This window comes from Hyperolius riggenbachi, chromosome 5 (genome assembly GCF_040937935.1).
Source record: "Hyperolius riggenbachi isolate aHypRig1 chromosome 5, aHypRig1.pri, whole genome shotgun sequence".
NCBI classification, from domain to species: Eukaryota; Metazoa; Chordata; class Amphibia; order Anura; family Hyperoliidae; genus Hyperolius; species Hyperolius riggenbachi.
This window is the reverse complement of record NC_090650.1, coordinates 368,458,155-368,480,282: the sequence shown is the minus strand read 5'-3', so window position 1 is coordinate 368,480,282 and position 22,128 is coordinate 368,458,155. Positions and strand designations below refer to the sequence as shown.

At 43.5% G+C, this 22,128-nt stretch overlaps 1 protein-coding gene across 3 annotated transcripts in view; it reads left to right on the top strand.

Moving 5' to 3' along the window:
* LOC137517798 (uncharacterized) overlaps nucleotides 1-20,059 on the top strand; it is a 114,078-nt gene extending 94,019 nt beyond the window's left edge. For all 3 annotated transcript variants that reach the window (XM_068234846.1, XM_068234845.1, XM_068234844.1), the window contains 2 exons: nucleotides 936-1,073; nucleotides 18,101-20,059. In XM_068234846.1, the coding sequence (XP_068090947.1) occupies nucleotides 936-1,073; nucleotides 18,101-18,232 (270 nt within the window). In that variant the 3' untranslated portion in view covers nucleotides 18,233-20,059. The remainder of the gene's footprint in view (nucleotides 1-935; nucleotides 1,074-18,100) is intronic.
* Nucleotides 20,060-22,128: the final 2,069 nt, after the last annotated feature.

Genomic DNA, 22,128 nt, shown 5'->3' with positions numbered 1-22,128 from the left:
TATTGTTACGCCACTGATAATGTTTATGGGCTGCATAAAAAAACGCATTGGTATTTTTTATGCGTTTTCTAATGCATTTTTAGATGCGTTTTTAAAATACTCAACAAGTTTATTCTTTCTGCATACTGTTTGCAGAATGCATGCAATGCTTTTCTAAGGTGAAAAAAAGCATGCTTTTTGCATACATTTTTTTATGCGTTTTTGCCCGAATAAGGTAAAAACTAATTTGAAAATTATTTATTTTTACTTGTTGAATATGAATATTAATGAAAAAACGCAAACGGAAACACATGGAAAACGCACACGTAAAAACGCAAACGCTGGAAAAAATGCAAAAAAACTCTGCCAATAGCACAAAAACTGATAGTTTTCTGCAAGTGTGACCTTAGCCTTAGGTTCTGAGTCCACTGCTGTGTTTTCAAAAAACGCATGCATTTTTCAAGCGTTTTTGAAACCCGTTTGACGTGTTTTAACGTATTAAAACACATTCAAATGCCTGACAACGCATTTCAAAAATGCTTGAAAAATGCATGCGTTTTTACAAATGCAGCAGTAGGCTCAGGCCCTTAGAAAAGCTCTTGCAATGTGAACCAGCACTCTGAGGGCCTTAACCCACTGCTGCGTTTCTAAAAACTCGTTTGAGGCTTGAAAATGCATGCAGAACGCTCCTGGCAATGGGAGAGAGACAGGTGAGCGTGTCTGGCCGGACTGCGCATGCACCAACTGACCCTTACTGACAGGTTTTCTGCGGGAAAACGGGCAGTCAGAAGAGGACGGCGTGAGAGCGATCAGGCTGAAGGGGGAAGGTATGTATATTTCATTCCTGTGGCCCCATCTTAGGTACTTTAAGCTCTATAAGTTTCTGTTACAGGCTAAGCACTGTAGTAAATCTTCAGTCATACATACTAATCTCCTCCCTCCTTCCACATTTACAGAACTTGGTTTATCTTGATTGTCTACTCTCTCTGCACTTAAGAAACTTGAAGAGACCGGATAAGGATGATCTAAAAGAGAAGCTAACAGTACTGGTGAATGTCAGCAATAGTAATCTGTGTGGGAATCTCACAAGAAAGGTAAAATAATAATTTAAAAAGATGTCTATTGCTGAAGTAGCACCACTGATAGACATAAGACAGCTCAGCAGGACTGTGGCATATACAAAGGTTCACACATCTTTCATATAGAAAATTCATCTGATTTAAAAAAAGTACTAATTGTAGTAGTGTCCGGTGAGTTATAGTGCTTCAACTTAAAAGGAACCTGAAGCGAAAAAACACTTATTGAATTGTATGTGTAGTATGGATAATGTATAGAACATTTTTACTAGCAAAGAGTCTCATATTTTTTTCAGTTATGAAGCTTTTTTTTTTTTTTTTTTTTTTTTTTTTTAAACATTGCATCATTTGGTCATATCTGCCGTTTAGAATCCCCACTCTCTCTGTCTTTTAATCTATAAAACAAAGCAGAAATAATTACCCTTTAAACCTTATCTCAAGCTGTCTCTCACTGTTTCATGTTTCTTTAAGTGAATCGAAAACCTTGCGCTCCTGTCCTGAAGATATCAGTACTTTCCAAAAAGTCCTTTTGCTCCTTGGTCTCTGTGCACTGTGCCGCTCCAAATGCAATGGACAAGGGTGAACTATTCTAGAAGCAAAAGGAGCGCTCTATCGTGCATTACCCAAGGATATGTTTAATCGCAAATAAAAGATATACTCACAAGATGTGAATGATCAAATCTCTTATCAGCGGTACAGTCCACCGCTTCACTCTCAGACAGATAGGTAACAACGCGCTGTGGCCAGCAGCGCGTTCTCAGGAGCTCGGGGAAACCATCTCGCTGTGGGAGTGGGCGTGGCTGTGGGTTAGCATGCGTATGGCGTCATTACGCGTTTCGGCGCTCTGCGCCTTCGTCCATTGTTGCCTATCTGTCTGAGAGTGAAGCGGTGGACTGTACCGCTGATAAGCGATTTGATCATTCACATCTTGTGAGTATATCTTTTATTTGCGATTAAACATATCCTTGGGTAATGCACGATAGAGCGCTCCTTTTTCTTCTAGAATGGTTCTTTAAGTGCTTCAGAAAACAGGATTGTATTCGACCTAGAGGGTCTAATAGCTCAGAGAAGCTCTTTTAGATCGATAACTGAAGTTTTTTTTAACTCTTCCTGTACTGGAAGACAATATAACACTCTTTTCTTTGCTGCTAATGTTCTATGTCTTACCTGTACTACACGTACAAATCATTATCTCATACGTTTATTATTGATTCAGGGCCCTTTCACACTAGCAGGGGCGTAACTAGAAATCACTGGGCCCCCCTGCGAATATTTGGATGGGCCCCCCCCCCATAGATGCCAAATAATCGTAATGGGGCAGCGTTTCACTGTAAATTAATTGTAAAGTGGGCAGCATTTTACCAGACAATCGTAATGTGGGCCATAAAATCGTAATGTGGGCAGAGTTCACCAGAAAATCGTAATGTGGGCCTTTAGAAAATCGTAATGTGGGCAGAGTTCACCAGAAAATCGTAATGTGGGCACCAGTCACCAGAAAATTGTAACGTGGACAGCATTCACCAGACAATCGTAATGTGGGCAGCGTTCACCAGAAAATCATAATGTGGGCAGAGTTCACCAGAAAATCATAATGTGGGCAGAGTTCACCAGAAAATCGTAATGTGGGCACCAGTCACCAGAAAATTGTAACGTGGACAGCATTCACCAGACAATTGTAATGTGGGCAGCGTTCACCAGAATATCGTAATGTGGGACAGAAAATCGTAATGTGGGCAGAGTTCACCAGAAAATCGCAATGTGGGCAGCAGTCACCAGAAAATCCTAATGTGGGCAGCATTTACCAGAAAATCCTAATGTGGGCAGCAGACACCAGAAAATCCTAATGTGGGCAGCAGACACCAGAAAATCCTAATGTGGGCAGCAGTCACCAGAAAATCCTTATGTGGGCAGCAGTCACCAGAAAATCGCAATGTGGGCAGCAGTCACCAGAAAATCCTAATGTGGGCAACAGTCACCAGAAAATCCTAATGTGGGCAGCAGTCACCAGAAAATCCTAATGTGGGCAGCATACACCAGAAAATCGTAATGTGGGCAGCATACACCAGAAAATCGTAATGTGGGCAGCAGGCACCTGAAAATCGTAATGTGGGCAACAGACACCTGAAAATCGCAATGTGGGCAGCAGACACCTGAAAATCGTAATGTGGGCAGCAGACACCTGAAAATCGTAATGTGGGCAGCAGACACCAGAAAATCGCAATGTGGGCAGCAGACACCTGAAAATCGTAATGTGGGCAGCAGACACCTGAAAATCGTAATGTGGGCAGCAGACACCAGAAAATCGTAATATGGGCAGCAGACACCTGAAAATCGTAATGTGGGCAGCAGACACCTGAAAATCGTAATGTGGGCAGCAGACACCTGAAAATCGTAATGTGGGCAGCAGACACCTGAAAATCGTAATGTGGGCAGCAGACACCTGAAAATCGTAATGTGGGCAGCAGACACCTGAAAATCGTAATGTGGGCAGCAGACACCTGAAAATCATAATGTGGGCAGCAGTGACCAGAAAATCGTAATGTGGGCAGCAGACACCTGAAAATCGTAATGTGGGCAGCAGACACCTGAAAATCCCCCTGCAGTGACGTCAGCGGCGGCGGGATACATACCTTCTTCCTTGCGTTCCATCGCCGCCTTCTCGCTCTAGCGGCTGACGTCACTTCCGCTTCCGGAAGTGAGGTCAGCCGCTAGAGCGAGAAGGCGGCGATGGAACGCAAGGAAGAAGGTATGTATCCCGCCGCCGCTGCTGCCCGCTGCCCACACACATTCACTAGCTGGAGGGGGGCGCAGAGGGGAGAGCCCCGAGGTGAGGGAGAGGGGGGAACTTCCCCTCTCCCCGCCGACTGTGGGCAAGGCTTTCCCCTCATGCTGCCACCCCTCCAGCCCCCAAAAAACGGCCCCGAGCGGGCCCCAGGGGGGGGGGGGGCGGGCCCCCCCCGCGGGCGCAGGCGCTGCAGGGCCTATTGCTACGCCCCTGCACACTAGCGTGGTGAGTTGCGGCAAATTGCCGCACTGCTACCGCAGCCTGATGAAAGTCTATGGGGAAGCTCATACTTCCCACGTTGTGGTACGTGGCGCCGGAAGTGCCTGAATTAACGCTAGGGCCTACCTACGTTACCGCGCAGCTCCTGCTGCGATCTGCGTCAGCAAATAAGTCATGTTAGTCTATGGCGACACAGTCTTTTTTTAAGAAGTTGGTGTCGTGCCACGCATGCACGGAAGCGTATTTTTAGAATACGCGTCTGTGTATTTCCGCAAGCTGATGGTTACCTCCCTGACCAGAAATCAATTGGATCATCAATTCCCTAGCCACATGGCACAGCTATCTGGCATTGAACCGCTAGCACTGTAGCACGCAGTGGAGAGTAGCCATAGGTCCTCCCCCACCCCACCCGCTCGCATAGAGGTTTTCCAGCGTGTCTGATTACATTTTTGATCAATAAACACAACTAGTCAGATGAAAGTTGACAGGACCGATGAAGTATATGGGCCTGATGCAAGAGAGGCTGGTAAAATTGTTGTGTGCAGGCAGTGCATGGCAATTTAAACAATACTGTGGTAATACGTGTTACCATAGCAGGATGCGTGTTATCCCAGTAACATGCATGGTGCTAAAAGGGTAATGGGCATTGATCTCTTGGGGTTAGTACAATAACATTTAAACAGCCTTTTAACCGGTTCAGCACCGCAGTGGCGAAAATCTCATGCATCCGAGCAACGTTTACCTCCCATTCATTCGCCTATAACTTTATTGCTACTTATCACAATTAATTGATCTATATCTTGTTTTTCCACCACTAATTATGCTTTCTTTGGGTGGTACATTTTGCTAAGAATTATTTTTTTCTAAATCCATTTTAACAGGAAGATTAAGAAAGAAATGAAAAAAATGCATTATTTCTCAGTTTTTGGCCATTCTAGTTTGAAATTAATATACGCTACCGTAATTAAAACCCATGTATTTTATTTGCCCATCTGTCCCGGTTATTACACCGTTCAAACGATGTCCCTGTCACAATTTATGGTGCCGATATTTCATTTAGAAATAAAGGTGCATTTTTTCAATTTGTGTCCATCACTATTTATAAGCTTATACTTTTAAATAATATAATAACATACTCTCTTGACATGCATGTTTAAAAAGTTTAGACCCTTGGGTAACTATTTATGTTGTTTTTGTTTTTTACTGTTAGGTGAACAGAGGCGCCAGAAGGATAAAAGTACATAAAATTTTTAAAAAAATTGCTGGGAGGAAGTGGTGGACTCGCCTCCGTTAAAGCAGACACCAAGGACTGTAAATGTATAGATATACACATTTATTGAAAATGTGCTCTGCTTGCTATAACTAAATTGCTGTTGTTTATACCCTGCTTATTGCCTGAAGAAGTGGGCTGTGCCCGCGAAACGCGTTGCATCTTTGGGGTATTTTCAATAAATGTGTATATCTATACATTTACAGTCCTTGGTGTCTGCTTTAACGGAGGCGAGTCCACCACTTCCTCCCAGCAATTTTTTAAAAAATTTATGTACTTTTATCCTTCTGGCGCCTCTGTTCACCTACGAATATATTTGAGTCCACCCCAGGTGGAGGGGTGATCTACCCCCTTTCTTCCTATCTACAGAGAGCGACTTCTTAATCCTGAGTGAGGACAGGTCTAATCTCCTCACCTGCCTAATGAGTGGTTACCTAGGTGGTAACCCGTGTTTGTGAGTATTACCATCTCACTGTTTCATTTATCCAATCAATTTTGACATACTACACCATATTGGGCTCTCGATTTCTCTTCAACTTTTGTTTTTTACTGTTTTTTTTTTTTTTTTTAATTTTAATAAAAAATGTATGTGGGTAATTTTTGGTGTGGGAGGGAAACTGCTTATTTAAATGTAAAATAACATAATTGTTTAATTTAAAATGTATGTGGGTGCAGTTTACTATTTGGCCACAAGATGGCCACAGTGAAAAAAGTCCTGGATGCGAATGATCTTGCATCCAGGAACTTAAAAGCAGAGGAGAAGTTTCCTGGGGGCAGAAATACTGCGCTCTCTGGATAGAAAGCGTCGGTATTTCTGCGGGGAAGTTAGATCGGTGAATGGGAATTATATTCCCATTCACTGATCGGGGGGCTAGCGGCGGGCGGCGGGTGCGAGCCCGATCGCGCGCACCATGCGGCGGGAGCAGCAGTGCCTATCTGGACGAGGAAGCTCGTCCAGACAGGCCGAACTGGTTAAGCATCAGGCCCTATGTGAGAAAAAGAGAGAACACCAGGAGCCCAATATAGTGTAGTATGTACTGGTAATGCATAATTGGAAGAGTAATAATATTAATTTAATACTCACAAACCAGGGTTACTAATTGGGCAACCACTGTCAAAGCAGGTGGGGAGATTGTCCTGACCCCACTCAGGATTAAAAAGTCGCTCTCTGTAGTAGAAGGAAGGGTACCACCCTCCACCAAGGGTGGACTTGATGTAGATAATAGGATAACAGAGGCGCCAACAGGATAAAAAACACTAAAAGAACTTAAAAACCCATCTTGGTAATAGAAGAGGTAGTGGTGGGCTTACCTCCTCCAAGCAGAGCATACGACTGTGGATTTTCAGTCAAAACAATTTTATTGGATACTCCAAATAAAGTGCAACGCGTTTCGCAGGGTACAGACCCGCTTCAACAGGCAATAACAGATAGGAGTAAACAGCACCTGCCAGTATCATCAACGCTGAGCGCCTCTGTGAAACCCTGTGTACCCTGCGAAACGCGTTGCACTTTATTTGAAGTATCCAATAAAATTGTTTTGACTGAAAATCCACAGTCGTTGTGTTCTGCTTGGAGGTAAGCCCACCACTACCTCCTCTATTACCAAGATGGGTTTTTAAGTTCTTTTAGTGTTTTTTTATCCTGTTGGCGCCTCTGAAAACCTGAACTGAAAATTAAAAGTCAAAATAAATATACACAAGTCATACTTACCTCCTGTGTAGTCTACTCCTCAATCTATTTTTCCTCTCCTGCGTCCTGTTTGTCCACTGTGATCAATGGAATTCTCCGTCCTCCATTTTGAAAATGGCTATTACCCCATAACAGCTTCTTGGTCAGCACACAGTAAAACTGTAACAACGCCCACTTGAGCTATAGAGAAACATGGACACATCAGTTCTCCTCTCAGCTGTAACTGACAGCAACTGATATGTAACTGACAGCAACTGATATATTTCAGTTCTGACAAAATGTTGTCAGAACTGGAAGGGATCATTGTCAGAAGAAAATGGTGAGTTCCTGAGAGGAACTGATGGCAAGGTAACTATGTAATGTTCATTTGAAGTTACCTCATGTGTTTATTTTAAATAATTTTACTCAGTACAGGTTCTCTTTAAAGGACAATTGTAATAAAAGGGATATGGAGGCTGCCATATATATTTCCTTTAAAACAGCACCAGTTCTTTGGCTAACCTGCTGATCCTCTGCTTCTAATACTTTTAGCCATAGACCCTGAACAAGCATGCAGCAGATCATGTGTTACTGACATTATTGTCAGATCTGACAAGATTATCAGCATTCTTGTTTCTGGTGTGTGATCCAGATACTACTGCAGCCAAAGAGCAGCAGGAATGTTGGGTAACTGGTATTAATATTGTCCTTCAACAAGTTTGCATTCCTAGGTTTTTACCCCTAATGGTAGCCATACATCTAGCGATGATGGGCAGATTCACCGCAGGCCGATTACCGGTCAATTTCATGCTGAAGTCGATCCATAATCAGCCTTGTGATGCAGCATCCGCTGACCCGGCGCCGTCCCCCTAATGTGTAATGTGCCCAATACATTACCGGGCCATTTATCCTCCGCTGTCCTCTGCTGGCACATTCCTTCATCCATACACGCGCCCCACGTGGTTGTTTGGGTACGTGGGGGTGTGTGTGTGAAGTCACATTACTCTGGCAACCACGTGGCGCACGTGTATGGATGAAGAAATGCACCTGGAGCCAGCAGAGGACGGCGGAGGATAAATGGCGGCCACGGACAGGTAATGTATTGGGCACTGGGGGGCACATTACACATTAGTGGGGGTTTCATTGCATTTTTCGCTCGTCCCGATTATTGCTCAAGATAACCGCCCGGAGTAAGTCGGCCCTACAACTTGCAGCATGTCCGACCCATTAATGCGCCCAATTTCGGCCCAGAAATTGGTCGCATTGTCAATCGGGCATGCACTTGGCTGCCCCAATTTTCATCCAATTCTGATTATAATAATAGAATCGGATGGTGGATCGACCCCCAAGTCGCCTGATCTATGGCAACCTTTTAAGATTCCTGACAATGTTGGCTTTGTCACGATTGATAAAGCAATAACTTTTTATTACTTATGTCACCAAAGTAATACATTTATTGTTGTTGTTTTTTCAGGTTAATGTTAGCTTTCTTTGGTTATTTTTTTTTCTAAGAATTGTTTCATTTTACAGGCATTTTATCATGGAAAAATTAGGTGTAAATGCAAAAATTACAAGAAGTGGAAGTGGGAATATATTACAAAAAAAATATTTCAAGAAGTACACGTTGTGCAATGCAAAACTGTGTGTATTATTAATGACTAGTTGGTTGCCCGGGTATGTATTTGGCTGGTGTTGGCTCTGCATACTTTTTCTAACCCTAGCACACAATTACTCAATGACTAAGTTTGTGAGCTTTGCGGTCTTTGGTATCAATAATTTGCATTGAAATGAAAAAAATCTGATTGGCTGTTTGTGGCTCCACCCCCTTTTCTGAATTTGAACCCCAGTCACCCAATAACCAACTGTACCAGGTTTGAGGCCTGTGCCATTAACAGTGCAAGAATGTCAGCAATTAAATATTCCCCTTGAAAAGCAATAGGTGAAGTTTGATTCACTTTTGTAGGCTCCACTTACTTTTCTGAATATTAATCCCAGTCACCCAGTGACCAACTGTGCAAAGTTTAAGAACCCTGCCATTAACAGTGTAAGCAGTGTAGTGGCTGCAGTTTACATTTTCCCAGTGAAATTTGTATTTGTCTCCTTCCACTGATGACCCGGCGTTGCCCGGGAATGTATTTGACTGGTGTTGGCTCCGCCCACTTTCTAACCCTAACACACAAACGCTCAATTACCAAGTTTATGAGCTGGGTCCTTGGCATCAATAATTTGTATATTCCAATGGAAATTAAACAAATCAGATTGGCTTCACCCCCTCTCCAGCATTTGAACCCCAGTCACCCAATGACCAACTGTAGCAGGTTTGAGGCCTCTGCTATTAACAGTGTAAAAATGGCAGCAATTTAAATATTCCACTTGAAAATCAACAGGTGAATTTTGATTGGCTATTATAGGCTCCACCCACTTCCCTGAATATTAATCTGGGCAAAGTTTGGGAACCCTGCCATAAACAGTGTAAGGATCGCTGCAGTTTACATTTTCCCAGTGAAATTTGTTTTTTGCTCCACCCCACTGTTTGTAACCTGGACACACAGTCATTCAGTGACCAAGTTTGTGAGCTTTCGGGTCCTTGGCATCAATAATTTGTATTTTCCCATGAAATGAAACAAATCTGAATCACTGTGTGTGGCTCTGTTCCCTTTTCTGAATTTGAACCCCAGTGACCCAATTAACAACTTTACCAGGTTTGAGGCTTGTGCCATTAACAGTGCAAGAATGGCAGTAATTGTAATATTCTCCTTGAAAAGCGACATGTGATTTTTGATTGGCATTTTCAGGCTCCACCCACTTTTCTGCATATTAATCCCAGTCACCAATTAACCAGCTGTGCAAAGTTTGAGAACCCTGCCATTAACAGTGAAGAAAGGCTGCAGTTTACAATTTCCCTGAAAAATCTGTTTTTAATTCCACCTACTTTTTGTAACCTTGACACAGTCATCAATGACCAAGTTTGTGAGCTTTCGGGTTCCTGGCATCAAAATTGTGTGACTGGAAGCAGTTTATCGAGCAAAGAAATCTGGCTGTTTGTGGCTCCACCACTTTACTGAATTTGAACCCCAGTCACATAATGACCCACTGTAGAAGGTTTGAGGCCTCCGCCATTAACAGTGTAAGAATGACAGCAGTTTCAATATTCCCCTTGAAAATCAATAGGTGAATTTTGATAGGCTCTTGTAGGCTCCACCTACTTTTCAGAATATTAACCACTTAACGACCGCCCCCAGCCGATGGGCGGCGGCAAAGACCGGTCCCAAACGACCGCAATACGCCCATCGGCGGGGGCGGCTGCGGGAGTGGCTATGCGGCGATCGCGTCATTCGTGACGCGATCAGCCGCCGGGGACTGGCTCCGCCCCCCGTTCGCCGTAACCCGCCGGCCGTTCGGAAGCGCCGGCGGGTTACTGGCATCCGGATCGCCGCTGACACATTGTATAATAGGCTTTGTAATGTATACAAAGCCTATTATACTGGCTGCCTCCTGCCCTGGTGGTCCCAGTGTCCGAGGGACCACCAGGGCAGGCTGCAGCCACCCTAGTCTGCACCCAAGCACACTGATTTCCCCCCCCCTGCCCCCTGATCGCCCACAGCACCCCTCAGACCCCCCCCTGCCCACCCCCCAGACCACTGTTTGCACCCAGTCACCCCCCTAATCACCCATCAATCACTCCCTGTCACTATCTGTCAACGCTATTTTTTTTTTAAGTCCCTAATCTGCCCCCTACTCCCTCCTGATCACCCCCCCACCCCTCAGATTCTCCCCAGACCCCCCCCCCAGACCCCCCCCCCCGTGTACTGTATGCATCTATCCCCCCTGATCACCTGTCAATCACCTGTCAATCACCTGTCAATCACCTGTCAATCACCCGTCAATCACCCCCTGTCACTGCCACCCATCAATCAGCCCCTGATCTGCCCCTTGCGGGCAATCTGATCACCCCCCCACACCAATAGATCGCCCGCAGATCCGACATCAGATCACCTCCCAAATCCATTGTTTACATCTATTCTCTCCTCTAAACACCCACTAATTACCCATCAATAACCCCCATCACCACCTGTCACTGTTACCCATCAGATTAGACCCTAATCTGCCCCTTGCGGGCACCCAATCACCTGCCCACACGCTCAGATTGCCCTCAGACCCCCCCCCCTTATCAATTCGCCCGTGCAATATTTACATCTGTTCTCCCCTGTAATAACCCACTGATTACCTGTCAATCACCCATCAATCACCCCCTGTCACTGCCACCCATCAATCACCCCCTGTCACTGCCACCCATCAATCAGCCCCTAACCTGCCCCTTGCGGGCAATCTGATCACCCACCCACACCAATAGATCGCCCGCAGATCCGACATCAGAACACCTCCCAAATCCATTGTTTACATCTATTCTCTCCTCTAAACACCCACTAATTACCCATCAATCACCCCCTATCACCACCTGTCACTGTTACCCATCAGATTAGACCCTAATCTGCCCCTTGCGGGCACCCAATCACCTGCCCACACGCTCAGATTGCCCTCAGACCCCCCCCCCTTATCAATTCGCCCGTGCAATATTTACATCTGTTCTCCCCTGTAATAACCCACTGATTACCTGTCAATCACCCATCAATCACCCCCTGTCACTGCCACCCATCAATCACCCCCTGTCACTGCCACCCATCAATCAGCCCCTAACCTGCCCCTTGCGGGCAATCTGATCACCCACCCACACCAATAGATCGCCCGCAGATCCGACATCAGATCACCTCCCAAATCCATTGTTTACATCTATTCTCTCCTCTAAACACCCACTAATTACCCATCAATCACCCCCATCACCACCTGTCACTGTTACCCATCAGATTAGACCCTAATCTGCCCCTTGCGGGCACCCAATCACCCGCCCACACCTCAGAACGCCCTCAGACCCCAGCCCTGATCACCTCGCCAGTGCATTGCTTGCATCTATTTCCCCCCTCTAATCACACCTTGAGACACCCATCAATCACCTCCTGTCACCCCCTAGCACACCTACCCATCAGATCAGGCCCTAATTTGCCCCGTGTGGGCTCCTGATCACTCGGCCAAACCCTCAGATCCCCCTCAGACCCCCTTCCGATCACCTCCCCAGTGCATTGATTGCATCTATTTTCCCCTCTAACCGCCCCCTGAGACACCCATCAATCACCTCCTGTCACCCCCCTAGCACTCCTATCCATCAGATCAGGCCCAATACATCCTGTCATCTAAGAGGCCACCCTGCTTATGACCGATTCCACAAAATTTGCCCCCTCATAGACCACCTGTCATCAAAATTTGCAGATGCTTATACCCCTGAACAGTCATTTTGAGAAATTTGGTTTCCAGACTACTCACAGTTTTGGGCCCGTAAAATGCCAGGGCAGTATAGGAACCCCACAAGTGACCCCATTTTAGAAAGAAGACACCCCAAGGTATTCTGTTAGGTGTATGATGAGTTCATAGAATATTTTATTTTTTGTCAAAAGTTAGCGGAAATTGGATTGTTATTGTTTTTTTCACAAAGTGTCATTTTTCACTAACTTGTGAGAAAAAATAAAATCTTCTATGAACTCACCATACCCCTAACGGAATACCTTGGGGTGTCTTCTTTCTAAAATGGGGTCACTTGTGGGGTTCCTATACTGCCCTGGCATTTTAGGGGCCCTAAACCGTGAGGAGTAGTCTAGAAAACAAATGCCTCAAAATGACCTGTGAATAGGACGTTGGGCCCCTTAGCGCACCTAGGCTGCAAAAAAGTGTCACACATGTGGTATCGCCATACTCAGGAGAAGTAGTATAATGTGTTTTGTGGTGTATTTTTACACATACCCATGCTGGGTGGGAGAAATCTCTCTGTAAATGGACAATTGTGTGTAAAACAAATAAAAAAATGTGTCATTTACAGAGATATTTCTCCCACCCAGCATGGTTATATGTAAAAATACACCACAAAACACATTATACTACTTCTTCTGAGTACGGCGATACCACATGTGTGACACTTTTTTGCAGCCTAACTGTGCTAAGGGGCCCAAAGTCCAATGAGTACCTTTAGGATTTCACAGGTCATTTTGAGACATTTGGGTTCAAGACTACTCCTCACGGTTTAGGGCCCCTAAAATGCCAGGGCAGTATAGGAACCCCACAAGTGACCCCATTTTAGAAAGAAGACACCCCAAGGTATTCTTTTAGGTGTATGATGAGTTCATAGAAGATTTTATTTTTTGTCACAAGTTAGCGGAAATTGATATGTATTGTTTTTTTTTTCACAAAGTGTCATTTTCCGCTAACTTGTGACAAAAAAAAAATCTTCTATGAACTCACCATACTCCTAACAGAATACCTTGGGGTGTCTTCTTTCTAAAATGGGGTCACTTGTGGGGTTCCTATACTGCCCTGGCATTTTAGGGGCCCTAAACCGTGAGGAGTAGTCTAGAATCCAAATGCCTCAAAATGACCTGTGAATAGGACGTTAGGCCCCTTAGCGCACCTAGGTTGCAAAAAAGTGTCACACATGTGGTATCGCCGTACTCAGAAGAAGTAGTATAATGTGTTTTGGGGTGTATTTTTATACATACCCATGCTGGGTGGGAGAAATCTCTCTGTAAATGGACAATTGTGTGTAAAAAAAATCAAATAATTGTCATTTACAGAGATATTTCTCCCACCCAGCATGGGTATGTGTAAAAATACACCCCAAAACACATTATACTACTTCTCCTGAGTACGGCGGTACCACATGTGTGGCACTTTTTTGCACCCTAAGTGCGCTAAGGGGCCCAAAGTCCAATGAGTACCTTTAGGATTTCACAGGTCATTTTGCCACATTTGGTTTCAAGACTACTCCTCACGGTTTAGGGCCCCTAAAATGCCAGGGCAGTATAGGAACCCCACAAATGACTCCATTTTAGAAAGAAGACACCCCAAGGTATTCCGTTAGGAGAATGGCGAGTTCATAGAAGATTTTATTTTTTGTCACAAGTTAGCGGAAAATGACACTTTGTGAAAAAAAACAATTAAAATCAATTTCCGCTAACTTGTGACAAAAAAAAAAAATCTTCTATGAACTCACCATACATCTAACGGAATACCTTGGGGTGTCTTCTTTCTAAAATGGGGTAATTTGTGGGGTTCCTATACTGTCCTGGCATTTTAGGGGCCCTAAACCGTGAGGAGTAGTCTTGAAACGAAATTTCTCAAAATGACCTGTGAAATCCTAAAGGTACTCATTGGACTTTGGGCCCCTTAGCGCAGTTAGGGTGCAAAAAAGTGCCACACATGTGGTATCGCCGTACTCAGGAGAAGTAGTATAATGTGTTTTGGGGTGTATTTTTCCACATACCCATGCTGAGTGGGAGAAATATCTCTATAAATAGACAATTGTGTGTAAAAAAAATAAAAAAATTGTCATTTACGGAGATATTTCTCCCACCCAGCATGTGTATGTGTAAAAATACACCCCAAAACACATTATACTACTTTTCCTGAGTACGGCAATACCACATGTGTGGCACTTTTTTGCGGCCTAACTGCGCTAAGGGGCCCAAAGTCCAATGAGCATCTTTAGGCTTTACAGGGGTGCTTACAATTAGGCACCCCCCAAATGCCAGGACAGTAAACACACCCCACAAATGACCCCATTCTGGAAAGTAGACACTTCAAGGTATTCAGAGAGGAGCATAGTGAGTCCGTGGCAGATTTCATTTTTTTTTGTCGCAAGTTAGAAGAAATGGAAACTTTTTTTTTTTTTTTTTTTTTGTCACAAACTGTCATTTTCCGCTAACTTGTGACAAAAAATAAAATCTTCTATGAACTCACCATGCCTCTCACTGAATACTTTGGGATGTCTTCTTTCCAAAATGGGGTCATTTGGGGGGTATTTGTACTATCCTGGAATTTTAGCCCCTCATGAAACATGACAGGTGCGCAGAAAAGTCAGAGATGCTTGAAAATGGGAAAATTCACTTTTGGCACCATAGTTTGTAAACGCTATAACTTTTACCCAATCCAATAAATATACACTGAATGTTTTTTTTTTTATCAAAGACATGTAGCAGAATAACTTTCGCGCTCAAATGTATAGGAAATTTTACTTTATTTGAAAAATGTCAGCACAGAAAGTTAAAAAAGTCATTTTTTTGACAAAATTCATGTCTTTTTTGATGAATATAATAAAAAGTAAAACTCGCAGCAGCAATCAAATAGCATCAAAAGAAAGCTGTATTAGTGACAAGAAAAGGAGGTAAAATTCATTTAGGTGGTAGGTTGTATGACCGAGCAATAAACCGTGAAAGCTGCAGTGGTCTGAATGGAGAAAAAGGCTCTGGTCCTTAAGGGGCGAAAAGACTGTGGTCCCGAAGTGGTTAATCCTAGTCACCCAGTGACCAACTGTGCAAAGTTTGCGAACCCTGCCATTAACAGTGTAAGAAAAGCTGCAGTTTACATTTTCCCATGAAAAAAGTTAGTTGTTTTTGGCTCCGCCCACTATTTGTAATCTTGACATACAGCCACTCAATGACCAATTTTAGGAGCTTTGGGGTCCTTGGCATCAATAAGCTGCATTTTTCCATTGAAATTAAATCTGATTGGCTGTTTTTGGCCCACTCCCTTCAGAATTTAAACCCCAGTCTCCCAGTGACTGACTGTAGCAGATTTTAGGCCTCTGCCATTAAGAGTGTAAGAATGGCAGCAATGTAAATATTCCCCTTGAAAATCAAAAGGTGAATTTTTATTGGCTACTGTAGGCTCCACCCACTTTCCTGAATATTAGTCCCAGTCATCCAGTGACCAACTGTGTCACCCACCCACCCAGTTTGAGAACCCTGCCAATAACATAATGGCTGAAATCAATCTAACAAATCTGTTTGGCTGTTTGTGGCTCCACCCCTTTAGTGAATTTGGACCCCAGTCACCCAATGACTGACTGTATCAGGTTTGAGGCCTCTGCCACTAACTGTGTAAGAATGGTAGCAATGTGAATATTCCCCTTGAAAATCAATAGGTAAATTTTGATTGGCTGTTGTAGGCTCCACGTACATTTCTGAATATTCATCCCAGTGGCCAGTTGTGTCAAGTTTGGGAACCCTGCCATGTTAAAAATTTAGTTGTTGGCACCGCCCACTTTTTCTAACCTTGACATACAGTCACTCAATGATCAAGTTTATCAGCTTTGGGGTCCTTGGTATCAATACTTTGTATATTCCCATTGAAAAATAAACAAATCTGGCTGTTTGTGGCTCCGCCCCCTTTCTGATTTTGAACCCCAGTCACCCAGTGACCAACTGTACCAGGTTTGAGGCATCTGCTATTAACAGTATAAGAGAATGGTAGCAGATAAAATATTCCCTTTGAAAATTGGTGAATTTTTATTGGCTTTTGTAGGCTCCACCCACCTTCCAAAATCGTAATCTCATTCACCCAGTGACCAACTGTGCAAAGTTTGAGAACCCTGCCATTAACGGTGTAAGAATGGCTGCAGTTTATATTTTCCCAGTAAATGTTTTTTGGCTCCACCCACTTTTTGTAACCTGGACACACAGTCACTCAATGACCAAGTTTGTGAGCTTTCAGGTTCCTGGCATCAAAAAATGTGTGAATGGAAGCAGTTTATCCAGCAAGGAAATCTGATTGGCTGTTTGTGGCCCCGCCCCTTCAGTGAATTTGAACCCCAGTCACCCAATGACCGACTGTAGCAAGTTTGAAGCCTCTGCCATTAAAAGTGTAAGAATAGCAGCAGTTTAAATATTCCCCTTGAAAATCAATAGGTGAATTTTGATTGGCTGTTGTAGGCTCCACCCTTTCTTGAATCTTCATCGCATTCACCCAGTGACCAACTGTGGCAAGTTTGAGAACCCTGCGATTAACAGTCTAAGAATGGCTGCAGTTTACATTTTCATACTTAAAATGAATGGCTGAAATTTGATTGGCTATTTTATGCTCCGCCCACTTTTCCTGGATTTGTAACCCTGGTCACCAAGTGACCAACTGTGCCAAGTGTGGGGGACTCTGGCTTGAATACTGCGAGAATGGCAGCCTTTTCCATTTTTTCCATTGACTTGAATAGGTGAAATCTGATTTGCTGTGTGTGGCTCCGCCCACGTGTGTAGGGGGGACGCGAGACCCCCAGAACCTATCATCCCAGGTAGTAGGTAAGTTTCGTTCAAATCGGTCAAGCCGTTTTTGCCATTGAGTGATCGCGGCACATACACACATACACACACACACACACACACAGATACATCCGATTTTATATATATATATATATATATATATATATATATATATATATATATATATATATATATATATATATATATATATATATATATATATATATATATATATGTGTATATATATGTATATATATATATATATATATATATATATATATATATATATATATATATATATATATATATATATATATATATATAGATTGCAAGTTTACGATCATATGCATTCAAACTTTGGAGGTTGAAGTAGGCCCAAAACAAACATTTTGGAGTCTGTAAAGTGGTACTCGTGCCTTATTATTCTCTGTGCGAGATTTAATAGGTACAAGTAGTAGCAGTAGGGGAGCAGATGTGCATCAGACCTTGGAAAATGTCCATACACTTAAGGCTACTTGCACACTACATGCGATTCCGATTTTTTTTTTTATTTTTTTTTTATTTGTAATACAATCTGATTTTTATTTTTTTTTGCATGCTGCGTTTTTGACTCAGTTTTTCTGTTGATTGCATTCAGGGAAAATCAGAATTGCAAACCGAAATCGGAAACGGAATTGGAATCGCAAAACAGATTTGCAGTGTGCAGGGAGCCTCATTCAGGTGCCGGCAATAGCCGGACCTCCAACTACGTGCCCAATGGATAAAATTAGGTAATCAGTAGAGGAATATATTTGTTTTATTTCTCGAGATTACCTGGTGTCAGGAGACCCGTCTTTCAGCTTCTCCCTGCACCCAAATGCAACGTGAGCAAAATGTGTACTCAGTAGGACTGGACATGGGTGTCTATTTTCATGTATGTATTTGTGGCTGTTTGAGTATAATGGTTACAATGAATAATCCATCTTACAGAACAACAGAAATAGACGAAGACGGCGAGATGAAAGAAGGCCTGAGAAGGTAAAGAAATGCCAACACGGTCTCTGCAAATTATGGGACACCCTAATACGTTACCCAATGTACTGGCAGCAATACCTCCTCTGAATCCAGGTGAAGGACTCCGCACCATGCTTGGCTTTCTCAGTGAATAGACATTAGCCAAGCATAAATGACCAGAGACTACCTGTGAAGACCACTTACTCCTCCCATTTACCGGAATGGACTCGGATGAAATACTGAATCACTTTAAAGACCTTTAACCCAAAGGAACATTATGCAAAGTCATTACCATCACATTTCAGTATCACCTTAAACATTTCTCATATCCAACATTCATCATCAGGAAATGGTACTTTTTTGTATTTTAACCTTTTAGTTAGTGTGATATATTGAAGAATATTTAACGCGACTGGACCTATTCAACAATGTAAAATATAGTACACAAAGTTCTTTAAAGAATAAGTCATAGCTATTTTTTCTATCATGGGCCCGATCCAATTCACCTTTTCTCCCAAGTTTTCTCCTAGGACAGGGGTGTCAAACTCAAATACAAAGTGGGCTGAAATTGTACACTGGGACCAAGTCGAGGGCCAACCTCAATGTCTACTGGCCACCATCCTCCATTATAAAGTTCCTAGGTGTCTAATGGCCCCCCTCCAAGCCCCTGTACAGTTCCCTGGTGTCTAGAGGCCCCCACCCTCCTGTATACAGTTCCTTAGTGTTTAGTGCATTCCCCCTATCTCCCCATATGACTCCACTGCTATTCTAGGGCTTCACCTAAAATATAGGTTCCCTGGTGATTTAGTGGGCCAAACATAATGTAAAGTGGGGAAACCACTTGAGGGCCAAATTGAATGGCTCTGAGGGCCAGATTTGGCCCACGGGCCGGAGTTTGACATGTACAGTATGTCCTAGGAGAAAACTTTCATCTTCCGTTTAAGATACCCTAACTTCTCTCAGCTCAGTATTTTCTTGCTTTCTGGCGGCTTACAAGGCATTTTGATGATAAGATGTGAAGTATCACCTGGGAGAAAATGTAGGACAAAAAGGGAATTGGATCGGGCCTCATGTGTCTTATAAACTGAAGCCCGATGATATATTTTGGGTGAATGTATTTTGCACAGTATTGTTTCTTAAAGTGGATACGAGATAAAATGTGGGGGCATTACTAATGGCTTCCTTGCATACATTTCCCCCATAAAATGTTTTCCCCTCCTATTACCTTTTTAGGTTAAGTAACCTCTCCTCCGAGACAGGCAAAAACGGCACTGGAAATTCGGGCGCACCATGTGCTGCCATAGGCCGTAATGTGAATTACGCCTATAGCGGTGCTCAGACAGTAACTTGGGCGCTGTCAAAAGACGGCGCCCAAATGACTATAAAAACAGCATAATTGGGCCGCCAGCAATAGCTGGAAGCCGAATTGCATTTTCCCCCCGAGTTCACGGCGGCCTGGAGGGGGATTAGTAATTAACGCAGATTTTTGCAGGAGCAGGGTGAGCCATTTTTTGGCTTTGCCCTGTGCTGAAATTTCCAGGTGCCTTATTTACATGCATGCCCTTTCCCCTTCTAACCACTGCCGTGTTCTGGGCTCGAAGATCACAAGTGCTCCTAGGAGCACCTTTCCCAGAAATTGCAGTAGAACGTAGAAAAATCGTATTCGTTTTGCATTTGCGTTTTCAAGATGGTGATAGAGTGAATTTGATACAGGAACCCACCTACCACTACATCTTCACCCATCTCTGATTGCAACTGTGATGTTCAGATGGCCCAGAAATTGTGGTCTTGTTGATTAACATCTGCATGCTGAATATCAGTTGGCTGTTAGCTGATGAAAGTTGATTACCTGCACACACAAGTGGCTCTTGTTTCCTTCACCTCATTAGAAATGAACAGTTGGTAAATGTGAGGAAACACAAAAAAGATGTCATCTCAAACTATTTTTTTTTTTTTATGGGGGGGCGGGGGGGGGGCTGGATTGCTTGTTTTTTACCGACTGCATCAACTATTACAATGTTATTACTCTTTGCCTCTTTGCACTGTTTTTTTTTTCTTTAAAGGGAACCTTAACTAAGAGGGATATGGATGCTTCCTTTTAAACAATACCAGTTCCCTGGCAGTCCTGCTGATCTCTTTTGCTGCAGTAGTGGCTGAATCACACACCTGAAATGAGCATGCAGCTAATCCAGTCTGACTTCACTCAGAGCATCTGATCTGCATGCTTGTTCAATGGGCTGTGGCTAAAAGTATTAGAGACACAGGATGGCCTAGTGCACACCAAAAACCGCTAGCAGATCCGCAAAATGCTAGCAGATTTTGAAACGCTTTTTCTTCTTTTTCTGTAGCGTTTCAGCTAGCATTTTGCGGTTTTGTGAAGCGTTTTTGGTGTAGTAGATTTTATGTATTGTTACAGTAAAGCTGTTACTGAACAAAAAACGCCTGGCAAACCGCTCTGAAGTGCAGTTTTTCAGAGCGGTTTGCGTTTTTCCTATACTTAACATTGAGGCAGAAACGCATCCGCAATCCAAAATCTGCAGCAGCCCGGGAGTATGCGTTTCTGCAAAACGCCTCCCGCTCTGGTGTGTACCAGCCCATTGAAATACATTACCCAAGCGTATCCGCAGCCGCAAGCGGATCGCAAACCGCAGCCGAACCACTCTGGTGTGCACTAGGCCGATCATCAGGAGAGTCAGGCAACTGGTATTATTTTAAAAGGAAAAATCCATATCCTTCTCAGTTTAGGTTCCCTTTAATGAGGACTTGCAGATTGTAAAGGCACAGTAGTCAGAAGATACAGTAAATGCAAATTGGTGTCAGACGATCCATTTATAGCCCATGCAGAGAAAAGTATAATTTCAACAACCATTAAGAAAGCAAAGTCTTTTTTTGCAGTGTATTAACTGTTTTTCAAGCTTTTACAGTGCATTTGCTTTGACAGCAATATGACTTAAAGGGACTCCGAGCTCAGCCAAAAAATAAAAGTTGTACTCACCTGGGGCTTTCTCCAGCCCAGTGCTGGTCGGGAGGTCCCACGACGGCGTCCCGGCTCCTCTCTATGTCCACCTTGCGTTATCACGGCGGCCGGCGTGGCAGTACTGCGCATGCGCGTTTAAAGCGCGCATGCGCCGTACTGCCACGCCGGCCGCCGTGATGACGCGAGGCGGCCGGCGAGTGACGTCAGCCGCGTGAAATCGCGTGAAAAATCTGCGTGAAATCGCGGAAAAATCACTCCTGCAAAACGCTGGCAAAAATCGCTGGCGTTTTGTAAGTGTGAATGGGGCCTCAAGGGATCTTGATTGACCATCGCAATTGATGAGCTCCTGTGCAACCACAAATCCAGTCACACTTTTGAATGTTCTCTTTGGAATGCATGAGGTGTTAATGGATGAACAGTTGTGCGGCTGGTAACTGCAGGAAAACGAGGCAACAAAACCAACCATCTGAATTGGCTCGAGTAAAGCCGCTTACATCGTTGCCAAGGGTAATCCGTCACCTTTTCTTACATTTTTTTTCTTTTTATGAAGATGTTGTTGAACTACTTATAATGTAGGCGTAAAACGTTCTAAGATATTAATACTTTATATGTGGCAAATTGAATGTAAAAGAATTGCTTTAAAGGAGATGTCCACTCAGTGTCTTTCAGTGGAGAGTGGTGAGGAGATTATGGTGTGTAGTTACCATATAGTCTAGGATGACACTAGCAGGGGAAAAGCGACAGGAGAAAAAAGAAATGCCCTATTGACGGTACTGTGTCTGCAACTGTGACATCCGTTCAGCACAGTAATTTCCAAGAAGGGGTAAGTGCCATGGTGCCTTAGAAAATGTCCAAAAATGGCCAAAGAATGTCACATGCAACGTCTCAAGAATAAAACCCCAATCGAACGTTGGTGTGAATGGCTTAATTTTACCTCAAGTTTTTTTCCTGGCAATGGGAATGACAATGATTCGCCACTGTTTAAAGAGGAACTGTAGTGAAAATAACATAATGAATACAATTGCTC